The following is a 23,259-nucleotide window of genomic DNA, read 5'->3' on the forward strand; positions in this document are numbered from 1 at the left end:
TTTAGTCTTTAAAGGTTTCTTCAATGCCTTAGTTGATGTTCATTTTATTTTGGTCATTCAATTTATAGCTGTCTTAAAAACTTAAGACATAAAAACTGCAATATAACTAGTACAAAATAATAATAATAATAATAATAATAATAATAATAATAATAATAATAATAATAATAATAATAATAAAAGAAAAGTCACATTAACATGGGGGAGAATAACAACAGAAACATAAAAGGAATATATATTAAATGGTCTCAGATTAACTAAATAAGAAATTTATTTAAACCTAAAAATGTGCCGTAAATACCAATATACAAATTTATTGAAACATCTTTCTTGTCATAGCTTCATAAGAGATGAACCAGCAATCTAGTAAACTCTTTACTTCATTTCCTATGATACAATAGAAAAAAAATCCAGGAGAAAACTTCACGAGAAGAAGGACCGGTTTTTGTTACGTTCCAATCGAGCTTCCCTCTGTTAAAATTAAGAAGGAATTAACCACCAGCCTTAGTAGCAACAGGATGCACCTAAACCATATTTAACAATCAAAACATTTTATAAAGCAAAACAAAGCAATGCTATCAAAATAAGTATATTTACAAGTAAATCATATTAACCTCCCTTGGTAAAGTGATAACACTACTCACAGAAAACCTTATTTTGTTATAGTTATGGCCTATGGGGAGGTTCAAGTCATGTTTACTCAAAGAAGAAGATTGACTGATCAAGTTAGCAAAACCTCTCCCTCCTGTGCACCGCCCAAGGGTTTTTATCAAACTGACCACAACTTTACCAAAGAAGTGATGAACATGCGATCAAACAGTTACTCTCAAATGGCTGTTCGTTGTGGAGCTTAATCAAACAATCACAACAACGAAGTTATACCAGCTGGAGTGTTTCTGAGTTCTGACAAGATGACATTGATGATCAATTGAGTGAAAGTCATTGATCTCAATGACATGCTTTGGAGAGAAATGGAGCGAGATGACGGTGAAATTGGATAAGATATATCATGCAAGCACTGATCTAAATCAATGCTTTTAAGAAATTACTAGCACCATGCATAAAGAAGTAAGCACCGAGTTGAATAGCACAATTAACCACCAGAGCGTTGTTTGAAACACTATCACAATCAATTACTACCACCACTTAATCATAACAAACAAACCCTAACTTGTTCTCTTACATGATGTACCTAATTAAAAATCGCATGTAAAAGTGGTAGTATAAAAATAATGACTCATCAAAATGTTAAATGTGAAATATGAAAATGTAAAACAATAATGTTAAATGTGAAATGTGAAATGTGAAATGAAAAACAATGAAAGGCAATACTGAAAATTAATGTACCTCCTTTTTCTTGCACTCCTTGTAAACATCAAAATGTTCTTGACATTTACTCTTATTAGAACTAAATTCTTCTAGACCTGATGAACAAGAGTACAAGAGCATCAAACAACCCTCAGTTTAAGGATCACAATATAACTAAAGCTCAATAAAACATGAGGTGCAGTTAAATCGTTTTTTCACATTATTTTTCTTTGTTTTATTCTTCATTGCTAATGCAAACTAACCAAATGTTCATACCCAGAATTTTGTAGTCCTTCCTTCCACTTCTAACCCTATTTGTCCATTTTTCTTTTCTTCAGTTTCTTCTTAACCTAACCTAATCTCCTAATTGAAGTCACTTTATTTTCTCTACTCCCTATCTGATATTTCTTCTAAGTTAGTGATCTTCATTCTTATCAAGGTCAGCATTGAAGAACAATTCCATCTACTGTGTGAGAAGGAACTCAAATTTTTCATGAAAACAGATTTAGCTCACTATCTTTGTCAAGGTTATTAATTCCTGAAAAACTAGAAAGTTAGGGTTCATAGTGTTCTTCAATCTTCATTTCATAAAATATTATAGCTTGCAACCGGCACCTGAATTATTCACATATACTAAAAAAGAGAAAGTTGGATTTAAAATTTAAAGGTTTATTATTATTATTATCGGGTATAGTATACTCAAAATTGGATGAAAAAAATGAGGGCAGAGAAAATTAATTCAATAATCTAAATTAAGAAAAAAAAAGGAGGTATGCGAGTAGTTACATTTGAGAGAAGCAGTATATTGAGGAAAACAGGGAGAATCAGAGATTCTTGCAGCACTTGCATACGGAGGAGTTGAGCCTTTCGAATTCGAAGCCATCGCCGAAGAAAGAGAGTGAGAGACTGCTGCGTCGTCGTTTCGTGGTTGCTGACACGGCAGGAGAACCTTGCTGCTGCTACAAATCTAAGCGATATTTTTCGGAAATTAGAAAATTTATTCTTTTTTATCTACTATTGTACAATAAAATTTAAGAATTTAACGTCAATAAGTAATAGTTCAAATGGCATAGTCTCTTTATATTTAATTAAGAGGTTGCGAATTTTGGTAAAAAAAATTAAGAGGTTGCGAATTTGAGTCTCCTATCTCATTTGATGTATACGTATTTAATATATGAATTAGATTTTTTTATATATTTTAGTTGAATATAAAATATTATTTTTAAATTAAATTCTAATAATTAATTTATAGTATTATTTTTATTCTCATGATACTATAAATTTTGAGAAATACTTATAAAGTCCTAGAATATATTTAATATATGTTTTAAAAATTTATTTTCAACCAAACTTTAATGTATAACTATTTGCATTATAAATAAAATCTAATTTTAATGTATTAATAATGTAAAAGAATTTTACACATATATTCAATTACGTATTATGATATCAGTAAAAATAAATAACTATTTTTAATAATTAACTCGTGAATATAATTAAATGATAATATAAAATAATTTATAATATAAGTGTATTAAAATTAAACACTCATTAATATACAAAATAAATCTATTATATAGGAACGAAAAAATAATTTAGTTTCTAATTTCAAAAGAATATTAAAACAATTATCATACACTCAAATAGAGGCTAATTTTTTTTAAATGGATAAACATGATGAATTATCTAATGATATAAATAAATTGAGTTTTTTTTAAGGTAGGGATTAAGAAATCTAAGGATCAGATTTTACTGTGAGAATTTTTAGTATACAAATTTTATTTTGGATTTCTGATTTTAAAAAATAAAAAATTCATAAATACACTTTTACTCTCCTCCCTTCATTCTATCACACTCGTTTTTCTCTCAACTCTTTTCAACCATATTTTGATTAGTTATCCCTTTATGCACTATTTTATTTTCAATTATAATTGTTTGAAGTAGTATAATATCTATTTGTTAGGATAATTTTATATGTGTATATTAGTTTTTGCAATTTATGTAATTTTAGAAATATGAATTATTATGTAAGACTTTTTAAGTTAGTTGAAATTAAATATTTTAAGTAGGTTAAATTAGAAAATAATAAAGTATATTATTATTTGATTCGAACTTAATGTTCCTTTTTTTAATCGATTAAACATAATATGGATTACTATTTGAATTATTAAGATTTTCTAGTTACTCAATTTACTCACCACAATTAAATATTGTGATCAAATTTTATTTTATCTTTTAATTATTACTATTTATTTATTTAAATTTGCCATAATGTGGTCCGAATAAAAGTCAAATGATAAATAGTATAATATTATATATAAAAAATTATTTTAAAAATTATTATTTAAAAAATCATCTAAATGCAAGAGTATGATTTAATGATTATATTAAAAAGTGACAGATAAATTGGTATATGTTGTTGAAATCCTGGATCATAAGGAAGAAATTGTTGTTCACTAGCAATATTGTAATTTGTAAATAATGTGAACCTACAAGCTACAATAATCTTAATAAATATATAGAAGCAAGCTGGTACTTTGAATTGGTCTCGGTATGAAATATGAAATATGAAAACTAGTATAAGATTAACGCGGAAAGAATTTTTCTTAGCCTTATCTTTTATTTGTAGAATTATTAATCATAAAAAAAATCCGTTATTTGTATTCAAGAATCTATGACTATGACTTTATTTGGCCTTCTTATGTCAGAAAATAGCTGGAAATTCCAAAATCGTCATTGAAAAATGACAAAAATTCCGTCATCGACGACCTCGATTTTAATTGGAAATGAAGCATCTTCAACATTATAATGTCAAAAGAATTATATAGTGCATACTGCATAGTATACGTAAACTATACATGTGCTCAAATTGTGTGTGATCATCATACATATACATAGTAGGTTTAATTAATTTATGAACATATATACATACATATCTCTTAAATCTTTTAAAATCAACCAAATATAATACTATCAGAAAAACAAGTTGCTAATTAATTTATGAACTTTTGTCATTAATATACTATATTACTATATCGACATTGCTTTGCACTTGTTAACCAAACATTTTTTTTTCTTTTTCAACATTTTCCAATATCAAAGACAAAGAGTATTATTTTCAAGGGTTAACCACCAAAAACGTTCCTGAATTATTCAAACGCTGACAAAAATGCATCCGAATTTTATTATTGACAAAAATATCTACAACAACAATACCCAACAGTAAATACATATTTAATGTAAGATAATCTTGCAAAAAAAAAACTAACATAAATATGTATTTCTCAAAAAAACATTAGAGATTGAATTTTGATGTAATTTTTTGCAATCATGATTATAAAAATGAGATATTATTATTTTTAAAATTTGGTGATTTTTTGTTATATATATATTGTTTTGTGATTTTTTAAAAGTATTATTAGTTGTTAACAAAAAAATTATAAAAAATATATACTTAACGAAAAATTACCAATTTTTATGTATAATAATATCTTATTTTTATAATCATTCTTGTAAAAAATTACATTAAAATTCAATCTCTAAATTATTTTTTAAAAATATATATTTACTGTTGGATATTGTTATTGTGTTTTTAAATTATTTGAAGACATTTTTGTTTGAAAAGTAAAATTTGAGTGTATTTTTTATCAGCTTTTAAATAATTTGGAGACGTTTTTTGTGGTTAACCCTATTTTCAATGCATAAGATAAATACAAAGAAAAAATATGCTCCCATACTTGTTGCTTTTCTAAGAGAGTATCCATGCTCATTTTGTCAACCCCGTTGACTTTGACTCAAGTGTAAATAAACCATCACCACTTAGCACCTTCCCATAACACCTCAAATTTTATTTTGAAAAAAAAAATTGTATGTTCATGCTCTGCCAGTTCCACAAAAGAATGTCTCTTATTAAAACAATAATTTCTCTAAAACCTAGCATGTATATTTGACTAATTTGCCTAATTAATTAAAACAATGAATACGACTTTAGCAGTATAAATCATTGCATGAAACTATTGGTCACCCTAAGCAAAGTAGGATACACATCAAACAATAATGGTGAGGAGAATTTCACCACGTTCACATATTGTATTGCTTCTTCTTCTTACTATTGTGGCTCTAGTTCAAGCTCAAGATCAATCAGGTTTGGTTATCACTTACCAAAAATTGCAAACAAAAGTTAAAATTAATCTTTATTTTAAAATATCCGTCACTTCGATAATTCAGTACATCATTGAATTTTTTGTCGATGTACCAAATTTTTTAAGTGACAGATATTTCGAAACAAAAAAAAAAATAGCACATCAACTTTCAATAAGTAATTAACATTAGCTAATTTTTTCTCTTTATTGTAAATTTTTTTAACTTCTATTTTTGGAGAATCTAAAATTTTAGTCTAAAATTTAGAATTAAAAAGAGTTAGCTAATGTGGGTCGAAAAAATTGATTCTATAGTCAGACTCTTTTTAAAAGAAATGAACGTGTTATAAATATAACAATTCGTGTTATTTCTTCCTTAAGTTTTTAAGATGAGTAGTTTCATAGTATGGTATCGAAATTTTATGTCTGAAAGTTCTAGAGTTCAAAGTTCTTAATTCTTTGTTTTTCTCAACATCTCAGGATTCATTAGCATAGATTGTGGTCTACCTCAAAATTCCAGCTACACTGAGAAGCACACAAGCATATTCTACATTTCTGATTCTGGATTCATTGACACTGGTGTAAGCAAGAGTGTATCAGCTGAATTCAAGATCAATCTTCAACAACAACTAAGCAATTTGAGAAGCTTTCCAAGTGGAATAAGAAACTGTTACAGAATAAATGTGACAAGTGCTACAAAATACTTAATCAGAGCTAGTTTCTATTATGGAAACTATGATGGGACAAATGTGGCACCAAAATTTGATCTTCATCTTGGTGCTAACTTCATGGACACAGTGAAATTCACCAATGCATCAGTTACCACATTCAGTGAGATCATTTACACTCCATTATTGGACTATATTCATCTTTGTCTAGTTAACACAGGCACAGGGACACCATTCATTTCTGCTATAGAATTGAGGACTTTGAAGAATGATACTTATGTGACTCAATCATGGGAATCGTTGGCGCGCCTCCGGCGATTCGACTTAGGTTCCACCACCAACTTACAATACAGGTCAGTCCGTACGATTATTAGCACAATTACTTGTGTTACAAGGTACATTTGTTAATGTTCAAGATACCAGATGTTGTTTGATAATTATATTAGGAGAAAAAAAATACAAAAAACAGGAAGATAAATTTTTTGTTTGGAGAAGAGTAGTACATGTATAGAAACAGATAAAATGTTTCTGTTCTAAAACAAATTTTGTCTTGTTTTCTTTTTTAAGACACCTATCAAATACAATGACAAGAATTTGTTTACAGAAGATAGATATTGTGTATATTCTAGGACTAAATTTGTCCAATTTTTTGTATTCAATTTCTATTTTGTCTTTGTCTTAGTATCTCTATTTTTGTGTCTGTATTCATTGTTGTGAAACATAGTAAACAAACATGGCCAAACATGGCCAATATTCCTATCATGAGAAGCAAAAGAAAGCCTGAATGAATTCAAGACTGAAAAAAATGGTGGTATGCAGGTACAAGGATGATATTTATGACAGAATTTGGGCACCACTAGGCTTTGATCTATGGACACAAATAAGCAGCAAACTCACCAATGATGAACTAACTCAGAATCATTACCAACCACCAACAATTGTAATGAGCACAGCCGCCACGCCAGTAAACGCTAGCGCTTCTTTCGATTTCTACTGGGATCCTGATAATGTGGATGAGCAATACTATGTGTTCATGCATTTTAATGAAGTTAAGAAGCTAGCACCAAATGAAACAAGATCATTCAATGTAACACTTAATGGAAAGTATTGGGGTGGACCTCTTGTACCTACATACCAATCAACATCCACCATTTTTAGTCCTTCAGCTTTGGCAGGAGAGTCTAGGTACCTGTTTTCGCTTCTCCGGACAGAGGATTCGACGCTTCCTCCAATCATCAATGCCATTGAGGTTTATACAGTGAAAGATTTCTCAAGACCAGAAACTTCACAAGATGATGGTATTTATGCCTTACTGTTGGTGAAAACTCACGTGCAGTTATTTTCGTGCGAAATTGATAATTAAGACTTATTAGATGACCATTTAGTCAAACATGTCAAATCATTTAATGATTCTCAACTACCATTTAGTCAAACATGTCAAATCATTTAATGATTCTCAACTATCAACTTCACATGAAGACAACTGCACGTGAGTTATTTATAGTGTTATCTAAAGTTCTAAACATGAGTTTTATTTTCTTAGTGTCATGTTTGTGATTTTGACTTGTTATGGAAATTGGCTTGAGATTATTCTTTTGAACTCTTCTAGTTGATGCTATCACAAACATCAAGAAAGCTTATGGGGTGGCAAGAAATTGGGAAGCTGATCCATGTGGCCCCACAAAATACATTTGGCAAGGTCTAAATTGTAGTTATGATGGCAATGATCCCCCAAGAATCACATCCTTGTAAGTTGATTGTACCAAAATCATGAAGTTTACAGCAACAAAATTTATTATATATTTTCATGAACTCAAACCATCAAGTTTGGTGATATGGTTGGAAATGCAACCAGGGACTTGTCTTCCAGTGGATTGAAAGGACAGATATCATCTTACATCTCCAAGCTCACTATGTTACAATACTTGTGAGTGCCTTAAATGGTGCAAATGAACCAAATCCATTCAACTTGCATTTTTCTCCACTTGAGGACTTAATATTTTAATACCAATAATGATGCATTTGAATTGCAACTTTTCAGGGATTTATCAAACAATAACTTAAGTGGATCAGTACCTGATTTCCTGACACAACTTCAGTCATTGAAAGTATTGTAAGTTAGTTCTTTTATCAGTGCATCAGTGTAATTTTATTGGTTACAAGAGAAAAAAGGTATCATTATTAGTTCTGTTTTATCAGAAACTTGGGAAACAACAATCTCACAGGCTTAGTTCCCAATGGACTCCTTGATAAATCAAAGAAAGGTTCACTATCATTGAGGTATGCATATTGCATATGCTTCCTACTTATTAGAAACCAATAAATTCTAATGAACTTTCAAACTAGATAATCTTATCTTGATTATAACATTAGATTTTCTGAGTGGTGATGTTTTAATTCTTGATCTGGCCTCATTCTTGTTCTCAATAAAATGATAGTGTGGAACACAATCCAAATCTATGTGCATCAACTTCTTGCAACCAACAAACAGGTGGTGCAATAAGCAACAAAAAGAAGAAGAATAACAACAATCACATAGTTATTCCCATTGCAGCATCAATTGCTGGGGTTTTGGTGCTTCTAGCAATTGTAGCAACAGCTGTTATCTGTGGACTTAAAAAGAGAAAGCCAAAAGGTAAACAATTTCAACTAACTACACATAGCCTTTTCTATTGTTGTGCCTTTTTATCAACATTTTGAATTTGACAATTGAAACATATTATTGTGATCTATTTGAATTTGTAAATAACTGAAACATTTTGCATGAAACTAGCAGCTGTGAACATTGATGAAGAACAAAATGCTCCAAATTTTTCACAAATTGGACCCAACCAAAGACAATATACATTCAATGAAATTGTTAAGATCACCAACAACTTCAATAGAATTCTTGGTAGAGGTGGATTTGGTACAGTTTACCATGGACTAATTGGTGATACTCAAGTAGCTGTCAAGATGCTTTCACCATCGGCAGTGCGAGGATATGAACAATTTCTAGCAGAGGTTAGTGGCCAAAACCTGAAAAAAATGTTTCTGATCAAACCAAATATTTTTAGCTATATATCATGACATATAAGTGCCTTTTGTATTGCAGGTTAAACTTCTGATGGTAGTACACCATAGAAATCTCACTTCTCTTATTGGTTATTGCAATGATGAAAGCAATATAGGACTCATCTATGAATACATGGCGAATGGAAACTTAGAAGAACATCTTTCAGGTATGTTCAGGAAGATCGAAATTGCTTTGTTCTAAGATACATTCCATTCCAAGTCTTTACCACCTGTGCCAACTCTCATTCGCCTACTAAAATAATATGATTACACAGGAAAAAAGAACAATGCAAAGTTGTTGACATGGGAAGATAGACTCCGAATATCAGTGGATGCAGCACAAGGTAAAGAAATGAGAACCAACCTTGTAAAGTTTTTATGAGTCTTCATATTTATTTATTTTTGATGAAATGTTATAATGTCAGGATTGGAATATCTGCATAGTGGTTGCAAACCACCTATAATCCACAGAGATGTGAAATGTGCAAACATTTTATTAAATGAAAACTTTGGAGCAAAATTGGCTGATTTTGGATTATCCAAACCTTTTCCCACTGAAGAAGGCACACACATTTCAACTGTTGTTGCTGGAACTCCTGGTTATTTAGATCCTGAGTAAGTGATTGTATGAAATTATGAATCATTGGAAGACTTTATTGAAAAAAACTAAAAACTCTACTTACTAAAACCATGTGATCTGCCTTGTAGGTATCGCGATTCAAACAAGTTGGCAGAGAAGAGTGATGTTTACAGCTTTGGAGTAGTTCTTTTGAAGATAATCACAGGTCAAGCAGCCTATGTGAAAATGCAGGACGACGACAGCAAGCCTCACATAAGTTCTTGGGTTAGTTCCATGCTTTCCAATGGAGAGATAAAGAGCATTGTTGACTCAAAGTTACAAGAAGATTTTGACAGTGGCTCTGTGTGGAAAGCTGTTGAAACAGCAATGGCTTGTGTGGCATCTAGTTCTAACAAGAGGCCTCACATGAGTGATGTTGTGACTGAGCTAAAGGAGTGTTTGGCTGCAGAATTAGCACGCAAAAGAACTGATCATGCCACTGAACAAAGTGATTCACTTGAGAGTGACTTGGCTTCCATAAGTGTCACTACAACTGAATTTAAACCCATAGCTAGGTAGTTCCTTCAAGATGCCATCAATGTGGTGTTCCCATTTCTGTTTTCATTTCAATCTTGCTTTTTTTTTTTCTCTGTTTTTTAAGGCTATGGGATAAGCAACTGTGAATTTGATTATTATATGCTTTGATGCATTTTTCCCCATGTATTTGACATTTGCTTTTGTACAATTCTAAAGTATAAGAAAATAAATAAAGGAGGATTAACTTCAATTCAGATTGTTCTTATAAAAGGCTTCAATGAACGGAACCAGAACCACAAAACATGTTTTGTATAATGTATAGAAATTACTCTCTCATTCTTAAATAAACGTGCGTTCTTAAAAGTTTATTTTACCATAAATAACTATCCACTTTAACAAATCAATGTAACATTATTATTATTCGGTTTTAGTTATACCACTAAATTAATCAATTAATGAGAATAAACTAAAAAATAATATTGTAACTAACTTTTTAATTTTTATAACTCAACACATTTTAATATTCTTAATTGAAGCGAAATTTTAGAGGTGAACAAATTAAAGGCAGAGTACAGAAACAGAGATTTGTACTTTTGATTTTTTTTTTTCCTTTTCTAAATCCGTTCTTAAATAGAGTTCAAACTTGAAAAACAAAAAAATAAATAAATAAAATACTTGATTCAATAGCCAATAACCAAAATGGTGTATCAAATGCAGTGTTACTTACAGATAAATCATATCCAACATCATAGAAACGAAGATGTCAATGCATAACTAAACAGAATCCACATCATATTCCGAATAATCATTTATCACCCCAAATTAATTTTTAAAAATGACAATGGAAGAAGGGTAAGACATGCCTATGTTCAGCCAATAGAGCAATCCTATAAAAGAAAAACCAAAGATACCACACTAAATATTCAGTAATAATAACTTCAGTCACCACACTCTCCATAGATATCACCAACCACAACCGAGAACAGATGCTTCCTTCAAAGGGTATGTCTAAAAGATCTAAAAACTGTGTAAGACAAGAAAGAGAGATCAGCCAATGTACACAATTGCAAGCTTTGAATTTTCAAGCATTGATCCTTTTGCTAGAATCCCAATCCTCATTTTACAACTTAGAAAGATAAATGATTCACATGACTGATTCCCATATTTCCAAGTTCCTTCAATGTTCACCGCAAGCTTGTTTATTCCTAATACAGACCTAATCCTCATTCCCTGTATTGATAATTGATTATGAAGATTCTTGCAGCCTATACATGGTGATTTCCTGCTGCTTAAAGTATCGTCTATCCTCTTCATCAACCAACACAAGATTTAAGAAGTACTTGACACTGAATTTGTTATTGATGTTCCTATGTGTTGGTGTGAGCTCATAAGGACTGAGGAACAATCTGATTGGGATGGATTCACCTGTGAAATTAACCACACATCAATCAACGCATTTACGGCATATATGAAGTACCTTCCGCTGAGATGTCCATTATAACTTTAGTGTTACTCTTCAGTAGTTTTCATTGTGAAATTGTAATTTATATTCAGATTGATGCATGAATTATCCTTGAACAATAGATGTAATGTGCATATGCTATTGTGAGAACAACTAATTAATTATACTAAGAGGTGAAATGTATTCTATGAAGATGAAATCAGCTATTTGAATAAACATTTTTTACTTCAGAAATTGGTTTTGCTAATTGCTTGAGATTTGAGCAGTAAACATTATATAATCTTGGTTGTTTTCTTATATCTAATTCAATGTACTCTTCAATTTTTGCTGGACATCAAAGTATGAAACCATTAAGAACACAATATTTTCTGGCCTAACAATAATTATTGTCCCATGTCATAATAGATTTTTAAAAGTCTTAGTTGGCTACCAAGGCCTAAACAATCATCCTTCTTGTAATATTTATTGTTAGCTCTATAAACATGCGCTGGTTTTATGTAGTTGAATTTGCACTGCGGGCAAATTGCAAAGGAATGTGTAACATGAGATGTTGCTAACTTATTCCTTTTTATTTGCTAACTTATCAAGATTTTATTGCAACATGAGATGTTGCTAACTTATTCTACAAGCATTATTCCATGATGAGTAAAAATCTTGAATTCGTAATGTAATTCATTCCGTTAAAATTCACTTTCATTTTACTTGATTCAGTAATACTTCTAATTAAGAGTGATGTATCGATTTTATCCCCAACGTTTTCGTCCTATTTAAATCCTAACGTTTCAAAATCGTCCCAATGTTATCCTACTGTCAACTCTGTTAACAGATCACTAACGACAGGACAACATTGAGACAATTTTGAAACGTTAGACTTAAATATGACGATTTAAACGTTATGGACAACTTTAGAACTTATCCCAAACGTTGAGAACAAAACCAATACTTTACTCAAATAAAATATTATTTTGGAAATATGGGGAAAAGGGGTTTTTCTCCAAAACGAAGAACCTACCTCTGACAGGCGCACCATCCATCAACTCAAATTTAGCCAATGTTTCTGTCTCAACATGGGTATTGGTTCCAGATCCTGTTGATTCTCTACGCCTAATCTCAAGATCCATGTTTTTTATCTTGATTCTGACAAGTAGAAAGTAAATCTTACCAATGATGACATCTTTTAGATGATACCTGAAAAGTTGAAATTTCAATTAGACTCTGCTATTTTTCTACTCTTTCAACTGTCAACTAAAAATTTGGTAGATGAGAGAAAATCATTCTCAATATATATATGTTGCTATTTCTAGCACTTGAAACACTTAAGAGTGTAAAGTATTTTTTCCATCTTGACCAATTATTATTACACACATTTAATAAATAAAGGTATTAAAAATCATTTCGGATCATTTGTCATAATTAACAGGAAACATATAAGTTGTTACAGCTAACAAGGTATAACAATAAATAAATTTCATATTCCAAGCTGCACACAGAAACTTAATGGGAGTTGACTTGGTACATAATTAAAGGAAATAACATGATATATAAGAGAGAAAATATATGCAACTCCAGTCATATGGTCTATCAACGTGTCCAACTTACTTGCTCTTGTTGTATTCAAATTCAATGTGTAGACAATCTTCAATGCCAACTTCCATCTGTATGAGCCATAACATTATGCTAATATAACGAATTAATGTCCGATAAGGAAGATGTTAGATAATCATAAGGCAATAGCTGCATGTGCCTATAGGCCTATACGGACTATATCAATGAGTAAATGAAAGGAAATGGGTTACAACACAACTGCATTTTACTATCGTACGGGTTCATTATAGTTTTAATTGATGGTCAACAAGAGCATGAACCACTATCACAATTACATGATGCCAAACTTTGTGCTAGTAACCATTGAAATTCAATTGTTGTGTTATTGAACTCACCTTGATGCTATTATTAATTGTTGGAGGCGGACTGTAGTTGCGAACCTGAACAATGAAAGTAAAAATAAGTACAAAAATTGTTGGAATAGGATGGTAAAAAAATACATTGACTTATTCAACATATACAGACAACACACTCTTTTGGATGTGGAGCAAGTGTATTCATATACAAGTATAGGCATATCAAAATATCAACCGGAAAATACTATAGTTGTGATATGATCATATATACACTTTTTTTTTAAACATATGTGGGGACTGTTTAAGCAAATGTAAAAGTATACTTTACATCTACATCCAACACATAGAATGATACAACAAAATAACAATGATGTCAAATTGTCAATATATCAGTAAACAAATCAAATCTACTTTACTAATAGAGAACATACCACAAAATCCTGGTACTCTATTATGCTTCCTGCATAACCACGATTAATGGTAACTTTCAAGACATACCTGGAAATTAAAAATGCATTAAAACATTACATAATATCATATTAAAGATCCTACAACCTATTATTTGCAAAGCAAGCATTCCTTAGATGAGCAACAAAAACCAAATGCATATAACTTAGAAAAATCATACCTGAGCCTCACATTGACTCCATTGTATGTTTCATATGGCATTTCAACAGTAGAAAACTCAAAAGGATATGTTTTCCTTTCATAGATTTCTCCAGGAACATCCAGTTCTCTTACTGCAAAGGATAACAAAATGAAAAGCTATCATTTATCAACAGTACAAAAGTAACTAACTTGAGCATTAAAACAATAGCTAACTCCAATGATTTAGAATATGTCACTATAGAATAAAAGAGACAGATAATCAATTACCAAGGGAAGTAAAGTCATAAAAGTTTCCTCTGTCGAAATACATCTCTGCATAGTGAAACAAAACCAAAAGGAACTTTGAATTAGTAATAAAGTCACATTTCTTTGAAGGATTGACAAGGTAAATCATTCTAAGTAATTGCAGCAATATTATATGAAGTATGACATTAAATAGTGATATTAGACAAAAACAAAAGATTTTCAAGTATCCACCATTTAGACTTTACACACTCAAAATGACACATCAAACAATTATAATAATTAGTCAGGTAGGAACCTATTTGTCCAAGGAGTTCAACTTTTACACCATTGTGATCAATCTTCTTCCCTTGCATTGGTTCTATTGTAACCTAAACATGGCAACAAATAGTTAAACATTCCATACTGCAGGGTTAACAGGACAAGATATCAACAGATATTCAACAATAACATCATGGGATTAACATAAACTCAACATTTTATAGTACTACAGATATTAACAAACATAATACCTTCCCAACAATGTTTTCTTGACTTTGGAAAAGTGGGACTGTAACTGTTTGTCCATTCTCTTTTTTAAATGGAACCTAAAAACCACAATTATAAACACAAGAAGTCACTAATATGAGCCTCTGGGAAGCTGCTTTATTGAAAGGTCATTAAGCATTAATAGTGAAGTATTTGTGAAGCACTTCAGCATAGCTTCAAACCAAATTACAATTGCTCCCCCTGAACTTATACCAGGCATCAAGCTCAGCCCTTTTGTAACGACATTACAGATATCAATTAACTTCACGTAAATCACTACTATGGTTCATATCATCATATTAGTTAAGAAAGTGGCTCACCTGCTTCCGGTTTTTCCCATCGTTAAATGTGATCAAAACATTACAAGCTGGCTTGAAAGCTCCAAGAAGGTAATTCTGTTTGTTTTAATTCCCCAAAATGGTAATCAATGAGAGAGGCCACAACCAACACCAAAATTAAACGAATCAAGGTTAAAATAGAATGAATAACAAAAGAGACACAATCTTTCAACCAAAAAATGAACAGTAACAAAGTAAATAACACTCACCATTCTGTTCACAGTTCAATCTTTTCACTACCTCAGCACCTGTGGAACACAATCTTGCATTAGAAATTTTCACCATTACAAGATCAATGGCATGCAGACACAAACAAGAAATTTTCCTAATCAAATTTTTCACCTCAACATGACAAATTAAAATCACTCAATGACCAAGTCTGTATCCCAAATCATGCTCAAAAATCCAAAAACTCTATACAACCATAGCTCATGTTATCAACCCTAAAACCTAAATCCAATCGAAATTCGAGTGATAATGGAAGGGATCAATGAAAACACCGTACCGTATATCGAGATCACGTCTATGAGTTTCGATTTGGCGGGTTAAGGATCGGAAATGATGGAGAGATCTGAACTGTTCGATGCAATGAAAAAGCGATCGAAGAAAAGAGCATTATTCAAAGGTGGTGATAGGCATCGAGCGATGATGGTTAATTGGTGAATAGGAAGAATTTGAAAAGGAATCTGCAACGCAGTGAGCCCTAACACGATGCAGGAAGAAGAAGTCACACTTCGTTTGCGTTTTCTTCTGTACTGTGTTTCCAAGGTTTAAACGCATCGTCGTTTTTCTCTTTTGGTTCATTTATTCAAGTATTTAATTTAACTGTCCATCTTTTTTTTTTTTTTACCCTTAGTTTCATGCTCTTCTAACTAGTAAAAAGAACCAATATGAAATTATCCACACAATTTCAGGAAAAAAATAGGAGTAATTTTTTTTCCTTAAATGCTCAATTTAAGGGTTTGATCTTTATATACTATCAATATCAATATCAATATCAGTATAAACTATAAACCTTGTTTGCACTAATTTTATATAGTTACAGAGGTAAAAATTAAAAATATAATACTTCTGTCTGTCAAAATTTAAACTTGACAGTACAAAATCTGTATTAATAATAATTAGATGTCAATAATAATGTGATAAAAGATTTTCATTTTTAAACATATTGCTAACCTTTTTGCTTCATTTTAAACATATTGCTAACTGATAAAATATTTTGGTTATTTTATTTTAACAAAATTGATAATGATGAAGGTTAGCGTGATGTAGAGGAAGGTTTATTTTTGTCAACGAAAAAGGTTAGCTCTTAGCAGCATAGTTGTCAGAACCGAATCGGTAATCGAACCGGTCAAGTCACTGAGTCACTGGGTCACTGGTTCAATCGGTGGGTCACTGATTGAACCGGTTGACTCGGTATTATGCAAATAAAAAATAAAAATAGTCAAAAACCTAAAATTAAATTTTGAAATACATATTTTTACTAACATTTTAAGAACAATTAAGTCGAATTCTATAAATAACTAATACAAAAATAGACATATAATTAGTTCATACTACTATATAGTATTTTAATTAGACACAATAAGAATAACAATCTATGAATTATATCCAAAGAATAATTTCAAAGTCTAAATATTTTTATATAATTAAATAATTATATAAATTTTTTTCTCAGGATAAATAATTTTTATATTCATTATTATTTTTTATTTTAAAATTAATTAATTTGTACTTCAATCAAAAAATAATTAATTTAAAAAATATTGAGTTAAGTATTTCCATGTATATATATGTATTAGTTATAAAAAATTGAAATATATATTATAAAAAGCATTAACAATACTAAAGAAACGGGTTAGTGCAGTGGTTGTCAACTTGGTCTTCAATTCAGAAGATCCAAGTTTGACTCTTACTCCCCGCAATAAATTTTTCCAAATTTCACAACCCGCATGCTGACGTCATCGGCATGCGGGTTGACCGTTGACTGGATGGGTTCGGCTCCGGTTCGTGTCGGTTTGAGCCGGTTTAATCGGTTCGTACCGGTTTTGACCGATTCATTTCCTTAAACTGTCAATATACCAAACCGGACCGGTACAAGGTCCGGTTCACCGGTTTTTCGGTCGAACCAAACCAATGATTCTGTTTAGTAATTGATCTGAATAACGATTCTAGGGGTATGAAACCCAAACCAACCCGTAGTCCAAATCATATATTAATTAAATAAAAAAAATTTAAAATATATATGTTTTTTAATAATTTTGAGTTTCTCTATATTACATTTTTGTATTTAGCTTTTAATGTACTTGGTGTTTAATATGTTTAGATTTTAATGTGTTTAGTGTTTAATATGTTTAAATTTTAATGTGTTTGGTATTTAATATGTTTGGATTTTAATGTTTTTAGTATTTAATATATTTAGATTTTAATGTGGTTAGTTGTTAATATATTTGATGTTTAATATATTTGGATTATTTTTATTGATTTTACATGTTTATTGTACTTACAGAATTTTTAATATAAAAATTTCTTTTTTTATGAATTTTTGTTCGGTATCCAATTATCCGAACCAAACCAATACGTTCTTAATCGATTTGGTTTGATTTAGATACATACACAAAAAAACGTAAATCTGAATCAAACTAAACCAATTACAATTCAATTGGTTCAATTCTAATTTTACCTAAAACTTGAACCAACTTAAACCATACTCACCTCTAATGTGAGATTTAAATTATGACACTTGCTTAAAAAGGACTAGCGAGCTAATTACTAAACCAACTCAACCTAGTTAAGAACATTTTGTTTGTCTTGAAAATTTATCACACTTATGAAGTGATGGAGACAATTCCAAAAACTAAATGGGCTAAAGTAGCGTAGGCCCAAATAGTAAACATAAGCCCCAAATCAATATAAGCCCAATATGTAAAACTCTTTTAATTTTATATTTTGGGTAACTTTTTGGAGTGATTTTAAATTTTTTACTCTCAAATGTACTCGTACTAATATTTTAATAGATTTTGTTTTTAGAAAAGATCACGTAATTATTATTGGTGTTAAATTTGTTTTGAATTTTATTATATAATTAATATTATATTATCAATACTCCTACATTATTATTAGTATCACACTATGCTATATATATAGGATCTAATCATCAAGGAAAGTATATATGACCAACCTTCAAATAATGTTACAATTATTTTTTTTAGGCATTGATTAATGTTATAATTTGAAGAACAAAACAAGTAAATTACCTGGGTCCAACTAGGAGTGAGGCCCACATATTTAACAATGGTGTACAAGTTGTGCATGTGTTCACCAATCAGCAATAATTTCCTCAAGAGACGCACAAGTGATTCTAGGTATTAGTGACTATGAGTTATGGGCTTATGGCATTCATTTTAAAGACGTGCTTAATGATGCATATAATGGAGTAATAATAACGAAATTAAAATAATCTAAATTCTATGACAATAGCAGAAAATCTAGCTTGCACGAGACCCACATTAAAAAGTTTTGTTGCATATAGATGTCGTTACATAAGCATCATCATTAACAATATCATTAGTTACATTATCTTAGTTTCAAAAGTACAACTATATAACATTGCTTGTTAAGAGACAAACACTCGGGGCCAAAAAAATGAAGAGAATAGACATAAAGATGCACGTGGCGAGCAATGCATGCGTTTTAATTTGGGAGTGATTTTCATTTGTTTCAAGATCAGAGCACGCTTAATTTGGGATTTGGGTTGAATCAAGGACAAGAAGACAGGACCACTGATTTTTCTCACTAATCCTAAGGGAATGTCTCTTGCATTGGTTACTTAACAAACCACATTATTTAATAATTAATAATTAATAATGATCCTCATAAATTAAGATCACAAATGGAAAAACCAAGGGAATTGGGAGTTATATGAGTTTAATTTTGATAAAGTGTTTTATACTGTCATTTAATAACCTCTATTTTTTTTGTAATTATTCACGTAGTTAACGTAAAAGATAATTATTTTTACGAATATAATGTTATGTAATTAGTTATATGTGTAAAACTATTTTATACTAACAGTATATGAAAATTATATTTTATATATATTTAATTATTTACAAGATATATATCATATGTCTATAGTTACAATTTGAATTTAATTAAACAAAAATAAAAATTAATTATTTATATCATTTAAACTAAAATCTTTATGAATATTAAACGTTAGCAGAATAATAAAACCTATCATAAAATAATAAAAGCTGATAATGCCATTTATTTATAATTTATGTAAATATATAATATAAAAAAATCACGTAAAATTTATAATTTAATGTTTAGAATTTAGAGTTTAAAGTTTAGTTAGAAATGTTAAATATGTGTTTTTATTGTAATTGACGTTTGATATTCTTAAATTCTATAATAGTATGTGGTAATTATATTATTAACTTAAATAAATGGGAATTTTATTATATAAATACGACATTAATAACTTCACAATTAAAAAATATACTAATCATATTATTGTTCTTAAAACTAGTATTGAACAGAAAAAACTCAATTCCAAAAAGGTCACAGTTATACAGACTTTACTATTGAAAGATGTAAAAATTATAATAACGAATTAATTATTCTAACACTTATGTCATCATCATATGTCACCACTATATCTATATCTAGATTATGAAGCTAAAAAATAAGTTAACCATAATTGTCATTGCTAGTAATGAAATGAAATTAGATATCACAGCAGGGTTTATAATAAGTTGACCCCATGGTACATTATTTTCCACCAAAACCAAGCTAATAATAATAATGATAAAAAAAACAAACACTTGACTATTGATATCAAAAATGAATTTGAGAATGGAAGGAAGGGTTGAAAGAGAATACAAAACTATTATAATTATTATAATCCATTGCTTCAACTTTAGTAGTGTTGTTCCCTAAATTTTCAAGTGCCTTAACCTGTGACCTTAAAAACTTAAGATAATTTGCAGCTTCATCAAGCATTGATGCAGTGTCCATTTTGGTTCCACCAGGAACAATCTTCTGCAAAACCCTGATTTTTTGGCTTATTTTCTCTCTTCTTTGCCTTGCAGCCACAGTTTGTGGATCACTTGAAACCCTCACATTCTTCCTCTTTGGCTTCTCAATCACTTCATCTGAGTCTAACAAGTTCACTGGCCTGAATGCTGCTGCTCTGTATATCATTTCCTTCATTTGTGCTATGGCCTCTGGATCAGCTTCTTCTTCAGTGGTTGAAGTTGATGACATTGTTGCTGATGCTTCATTTGGGATTTGGAAACTTATTGTTGATGAAAATGGAGTCTTTTCCCATCTGGGTTTCTTGGATCTTGGTGGATTCTCTGAGATAACCATGAAACTTGTTTATCAGTATCACCAATAAGCTACCATATGTAAATACTATCATTATTATTATATACTAGTGTATTAATAAGTGCTAAGTTTGGCAAACCAAGGACTAATCCGTCACGGATCGAAATTCTTTTTAAAGGTTTGTTTATGACAATGAATTGTTGTATGCACAAAGTGAGATTTGAACTTCTGACATTAGCTTAAGTAAACTAGTAAACTAATTACTAGACCAGCCCAAGTATATATGTAAGATTAATAAAAGTAAAATTAATTTAAAATGACAAGTAAACTATAATTTAATTAAGAGGTCTTGGATTATCTATGTTATTTCTCATGTTTTTTTTAACAATATAATTAGCTATCAGAATATCAAACTTGTTATAACAGTATAATCAAATTTTTGCATGAAAATCAAATATAAATATATATATATATACAATGACTTATTTTTAGTGTTCATGTAGGATGATTATAGATGTTTATTGAGAATTAAGATATAATTAGAGAAAATGTTATTTTAAATTTTCAAATGCATAACAGAACTACTAACATATATATTAGATATTCAGAGAGAATAAAACTTTATTTGGATTACCTATCTTGATAATTGGTGATTGATCCTTATTAGTGATAATAATAGGATTGAATTGTCCTCCTTGGTTGATGTATTGTTGATGATCTGAGGAGTTTTGATGAGAGCATGGAAGCATAGTAGAAGCATCATTATTATTGTTGTTGCTTTCAGATTCAGCAGAGGAAGCAGCATCAGTAGTGGAACTACTCAAGTTCCACAAGTAGTTTTTGCAATCATCATCAGATAACAAGATCTTTGAAATCCCATCATTATCATCATCATTAGTGTTGCTATTTGTAGCTGATGAAATCAAGCAATGATGATGATGATCATGTTGTTGGTGGTGTTGGGCCATGTTGAAATCTGTCATGTACTTACCACTTATCTGGTAATAATTATCCATGTTGTAAGGTCCATTTTCTGATAGTGACATTATGGCTGAAGATTTCACTACTGTTGCTGCATCTTGCTGCTGATAATTAATCAAATGTTCTGAATTTGGGTATGTAAGAATTATTTCTTGACTTTGTTGTTGTTTGCTCCATAAGATTGGTGTGTTATTTCTTGCAATTTGTGAAGTTGCATCATCCCAATTGAGACCATCCATAATAGAGTTGAATGAAATTATGAACACTACTAAATCACCTATCACATTAATTCAAGACTATATTATATATATCAGAAAAAAAAAGAATAAGAAAATGGTATGTCACAATTATATATATTAAGGTATAAAATAAAAACAATTAGGCCTTACCCTTTTTGCAGTTCTAGATCCAGCTACTACTTGATCAAATCTTCAATTTCAGCAACTGATTAAACAGAACTCAATTCAACTTTTGAAGATTGAAGATTCTAATAATGTTATTAGTAGTAAAACAAGTATAAAAGGACAACTATTACTAATGAATTTTTAATACTATTCTAGCTTATATAGTCACAAGAAAATAAAATAATCAAGTAATTAGTAGTACTGAGATTGATATATAATAATAAACATAGACTAGATACATTGGCCAAAGAGACAAGAGAATAGAATGAAGAGTGAGACAACAAGTTTGTACCTTGAGCTGCTGCCATTGAAGACCAAAAATCTGAATGCTGATACAATTTGTGTGTGTTTTGTTGTGGAGAACCTTGGAATAGGTAGGAAGAACAAATGGAACATTACTTTTATAATAAAAACAAATATTGGAATTTGAGCAATTACGTCAGGAAAACTCTATAATAAATATACCCACTACTTGACTAAAGAATTAGGAATATAATATACTAGAAAAAATAATATTATGATAAAAAATAATATCATTTGTATATTTTATTTGGTAGGACAAAATAACTTATATAAATATCTAATCATATGTTGCTATACAGGGAAATAAAATATTTGACCTTATTAATAGTGAATTTCTAAGAAATTGTACAAATATTAATGTTTGATTAAATAAAATGTAAAATTATTTAAATACTTGTTTAAAAATTAAAGTTTTACAATTATAAGCTTTGATAATTCTAGAGAAGTGCAGTCAGTGCAGTGTTTTTTGAAAATAAATAAATAAGATAAGGCATTTTTATGAGGTAGAATATAATAAGCTGGACCTATAAGGCTATATTGAAAGATGTGAAGCATGAAATATTTTATTTCTTTTTGGATTCTTTTCAAGTGGCTGGGGCATGTTCTGACCTCTTTTTGGGTGGTTGAGTGAAGAGTGAAGACTGAAGTGTAAACTCAAAAGCATCTGTTAACTACAATAATATTTTTTTTTTCTTTTGAATAATATAAAAGATTTTACTGTTAATCATGGTTTTAATCATAGGCTGTGATGTTCTCACTTTCTACTGCAGTTTACAGTGATTGATTATTTGTTTGGTAGCAAAAATAAATTAACAAAAATAATCGCCAATGAATTATAGCTCAAACGGCAAAGATCTTCAATATTCACCTAAGAGATTGTAAGTTCGAATT

The 23,259-nt window shown here is 30.0% G+C and overlaps 4 protein-coding genes across 5 annotated transcripts; 1 reads left to right on the forward strand and 3 right to left on the reverse strand.

The window, feature by feature from the left end:
* Positions 1–150: 150 nt before the first annotated feature.
* LOC130951070 (cytochrome c oxidase-assembly factor COX23, mitochondrial) lies at positions 151–2,301 on the reverse strand. 2 transcript variants are annotated; one of them, XM_057879681.1, is made up of 3 exons: positions 2,095–2,301; positions 1,348–1,424; positions 151–471 (listed from the first exon to the last, which is right to left on the reverse strand). In XM_057879681.1, exons 1-3 carry the CDS (start codon positions 2,189–2,191, stop codon positions 424–426), a joined length of 222 nt encoding a protein of 73 aa, XP_057735664.1. In that variant the 5' UTR covers positions 2,192–2,301; the 3' UTR covers positions 151–423. The 2 variants fall into 2 exon arrangements, with proteins under 2 accessions (XP_057735664.1, XP_057735665.1); XM_057879682.1 differs by having other exon boundaries at positions 151–524.
* Positions 2,302–5,354: 3,053 nt separating this feature from the next.
* On the forward strand, positions 5,355–10,365 carry LOC130950818 (LRR receptor-like serine/threonine-protein kinase IOS1). The gene is made up of 13 exons (XM_057879406.1): positions 5,355–5,452; positions 5,928–6,468; positions 6,935–7,413; positions 7,725–7,863; positions 7,971–8,042; positions 8,157–8,228; positions 8,315–8,395; positions 8,554–8,750; positions 8,889–9,118; positions 9,210–9,336; positions 9,445–9,513; positions 9,595–9,784; positions 9,878–10,365. The coding sequence occupies exons 1-13, from the start codon at positions 5,365–5,367 to the stop codon at positions 10,305–10,307; spliced, it is 2,715 nt and encodes a 904-aa protein (XP_057735389.1). The 5' UTR covers positions 5,355–5,364; the 3' UTR covers positions 10,308–10,365.
* Positions 10,366–10,924: 559 nt separating this feature from the next.
* LOC130950502 (vacuolar protein sorting-associated protein 26A) lies at positions 10,925–16,125 on the reverse strand. The gene is made up of 12 exons (XM_057879018.1): positions 15,852–16,125; positions 15,556–15,594; positions 15,329–15,403; positions 14,993–15,067; positions 14,779–14,851; positions 14,505–14,549; positions 14,257–14,368; positions 14,060–14,126; positions 13,668–13,712; positions 13,327–13,382; positions 12,740–12,915; positions 10,925–11,690 (listed from the first exon to the last, which is right to left on the reverse strand). The coding sequence occupies exons 2-12, from the start codon at positions 15,556–15,558 to the stop codon at positions 11,512–11,514; spliced, it is 906 nt and encodes a 301-aa protein (XP_057735001.1). The 5' UTR covers positions 15,559–15,594; positions 15,852–16,125; the 3' UTR covers positions 10,925–11,511.
* Positions 16,126–20,188: 4,063 nt separating this feature from the next.
* LOC130948908 (transcription factor bHLH87-like) lies at positions 20,189–22,429 on the reverse strand. The gene is made up of 4 exons (XM_057877771.1): positions 22,358–22,429; positions 22,051–22,105; positions 21,315–21,938; positions 20,189–20,709 (listed from the first exon to the last, which is right to left on the reverse strand). The coding sequence occupies exons 3-4, from the start codon at positions 21,898–21,900 to the stop codon at positions 20,189–20,191; spliced, it is 1,107 nt and encodes a 368-aa protein (XP_057733754.1). The 5' UTR covers positions 21,901–21,938; positions 22,051–22,105; positions 22,358–22,429.
* Between the last annotated feature and the right edge of the window lie 830 nt (positions 22,430–23,259).

This window comes from Arachis stenosperma, chromosome 9, assembly GCF_014773155.1.
Source record: "Arachis stenosperma cultivar V10309 chromosome 9, arast.V10309.gnm1.PFL2, whole genome shotgun sequence".
Taxonomy (NCBI): Eukaryota; Viridiplantae; Streptophyta; class Magnoliopsida; order Fabales; family Fabaceae; genus Arachis; species Arachis stenosperma.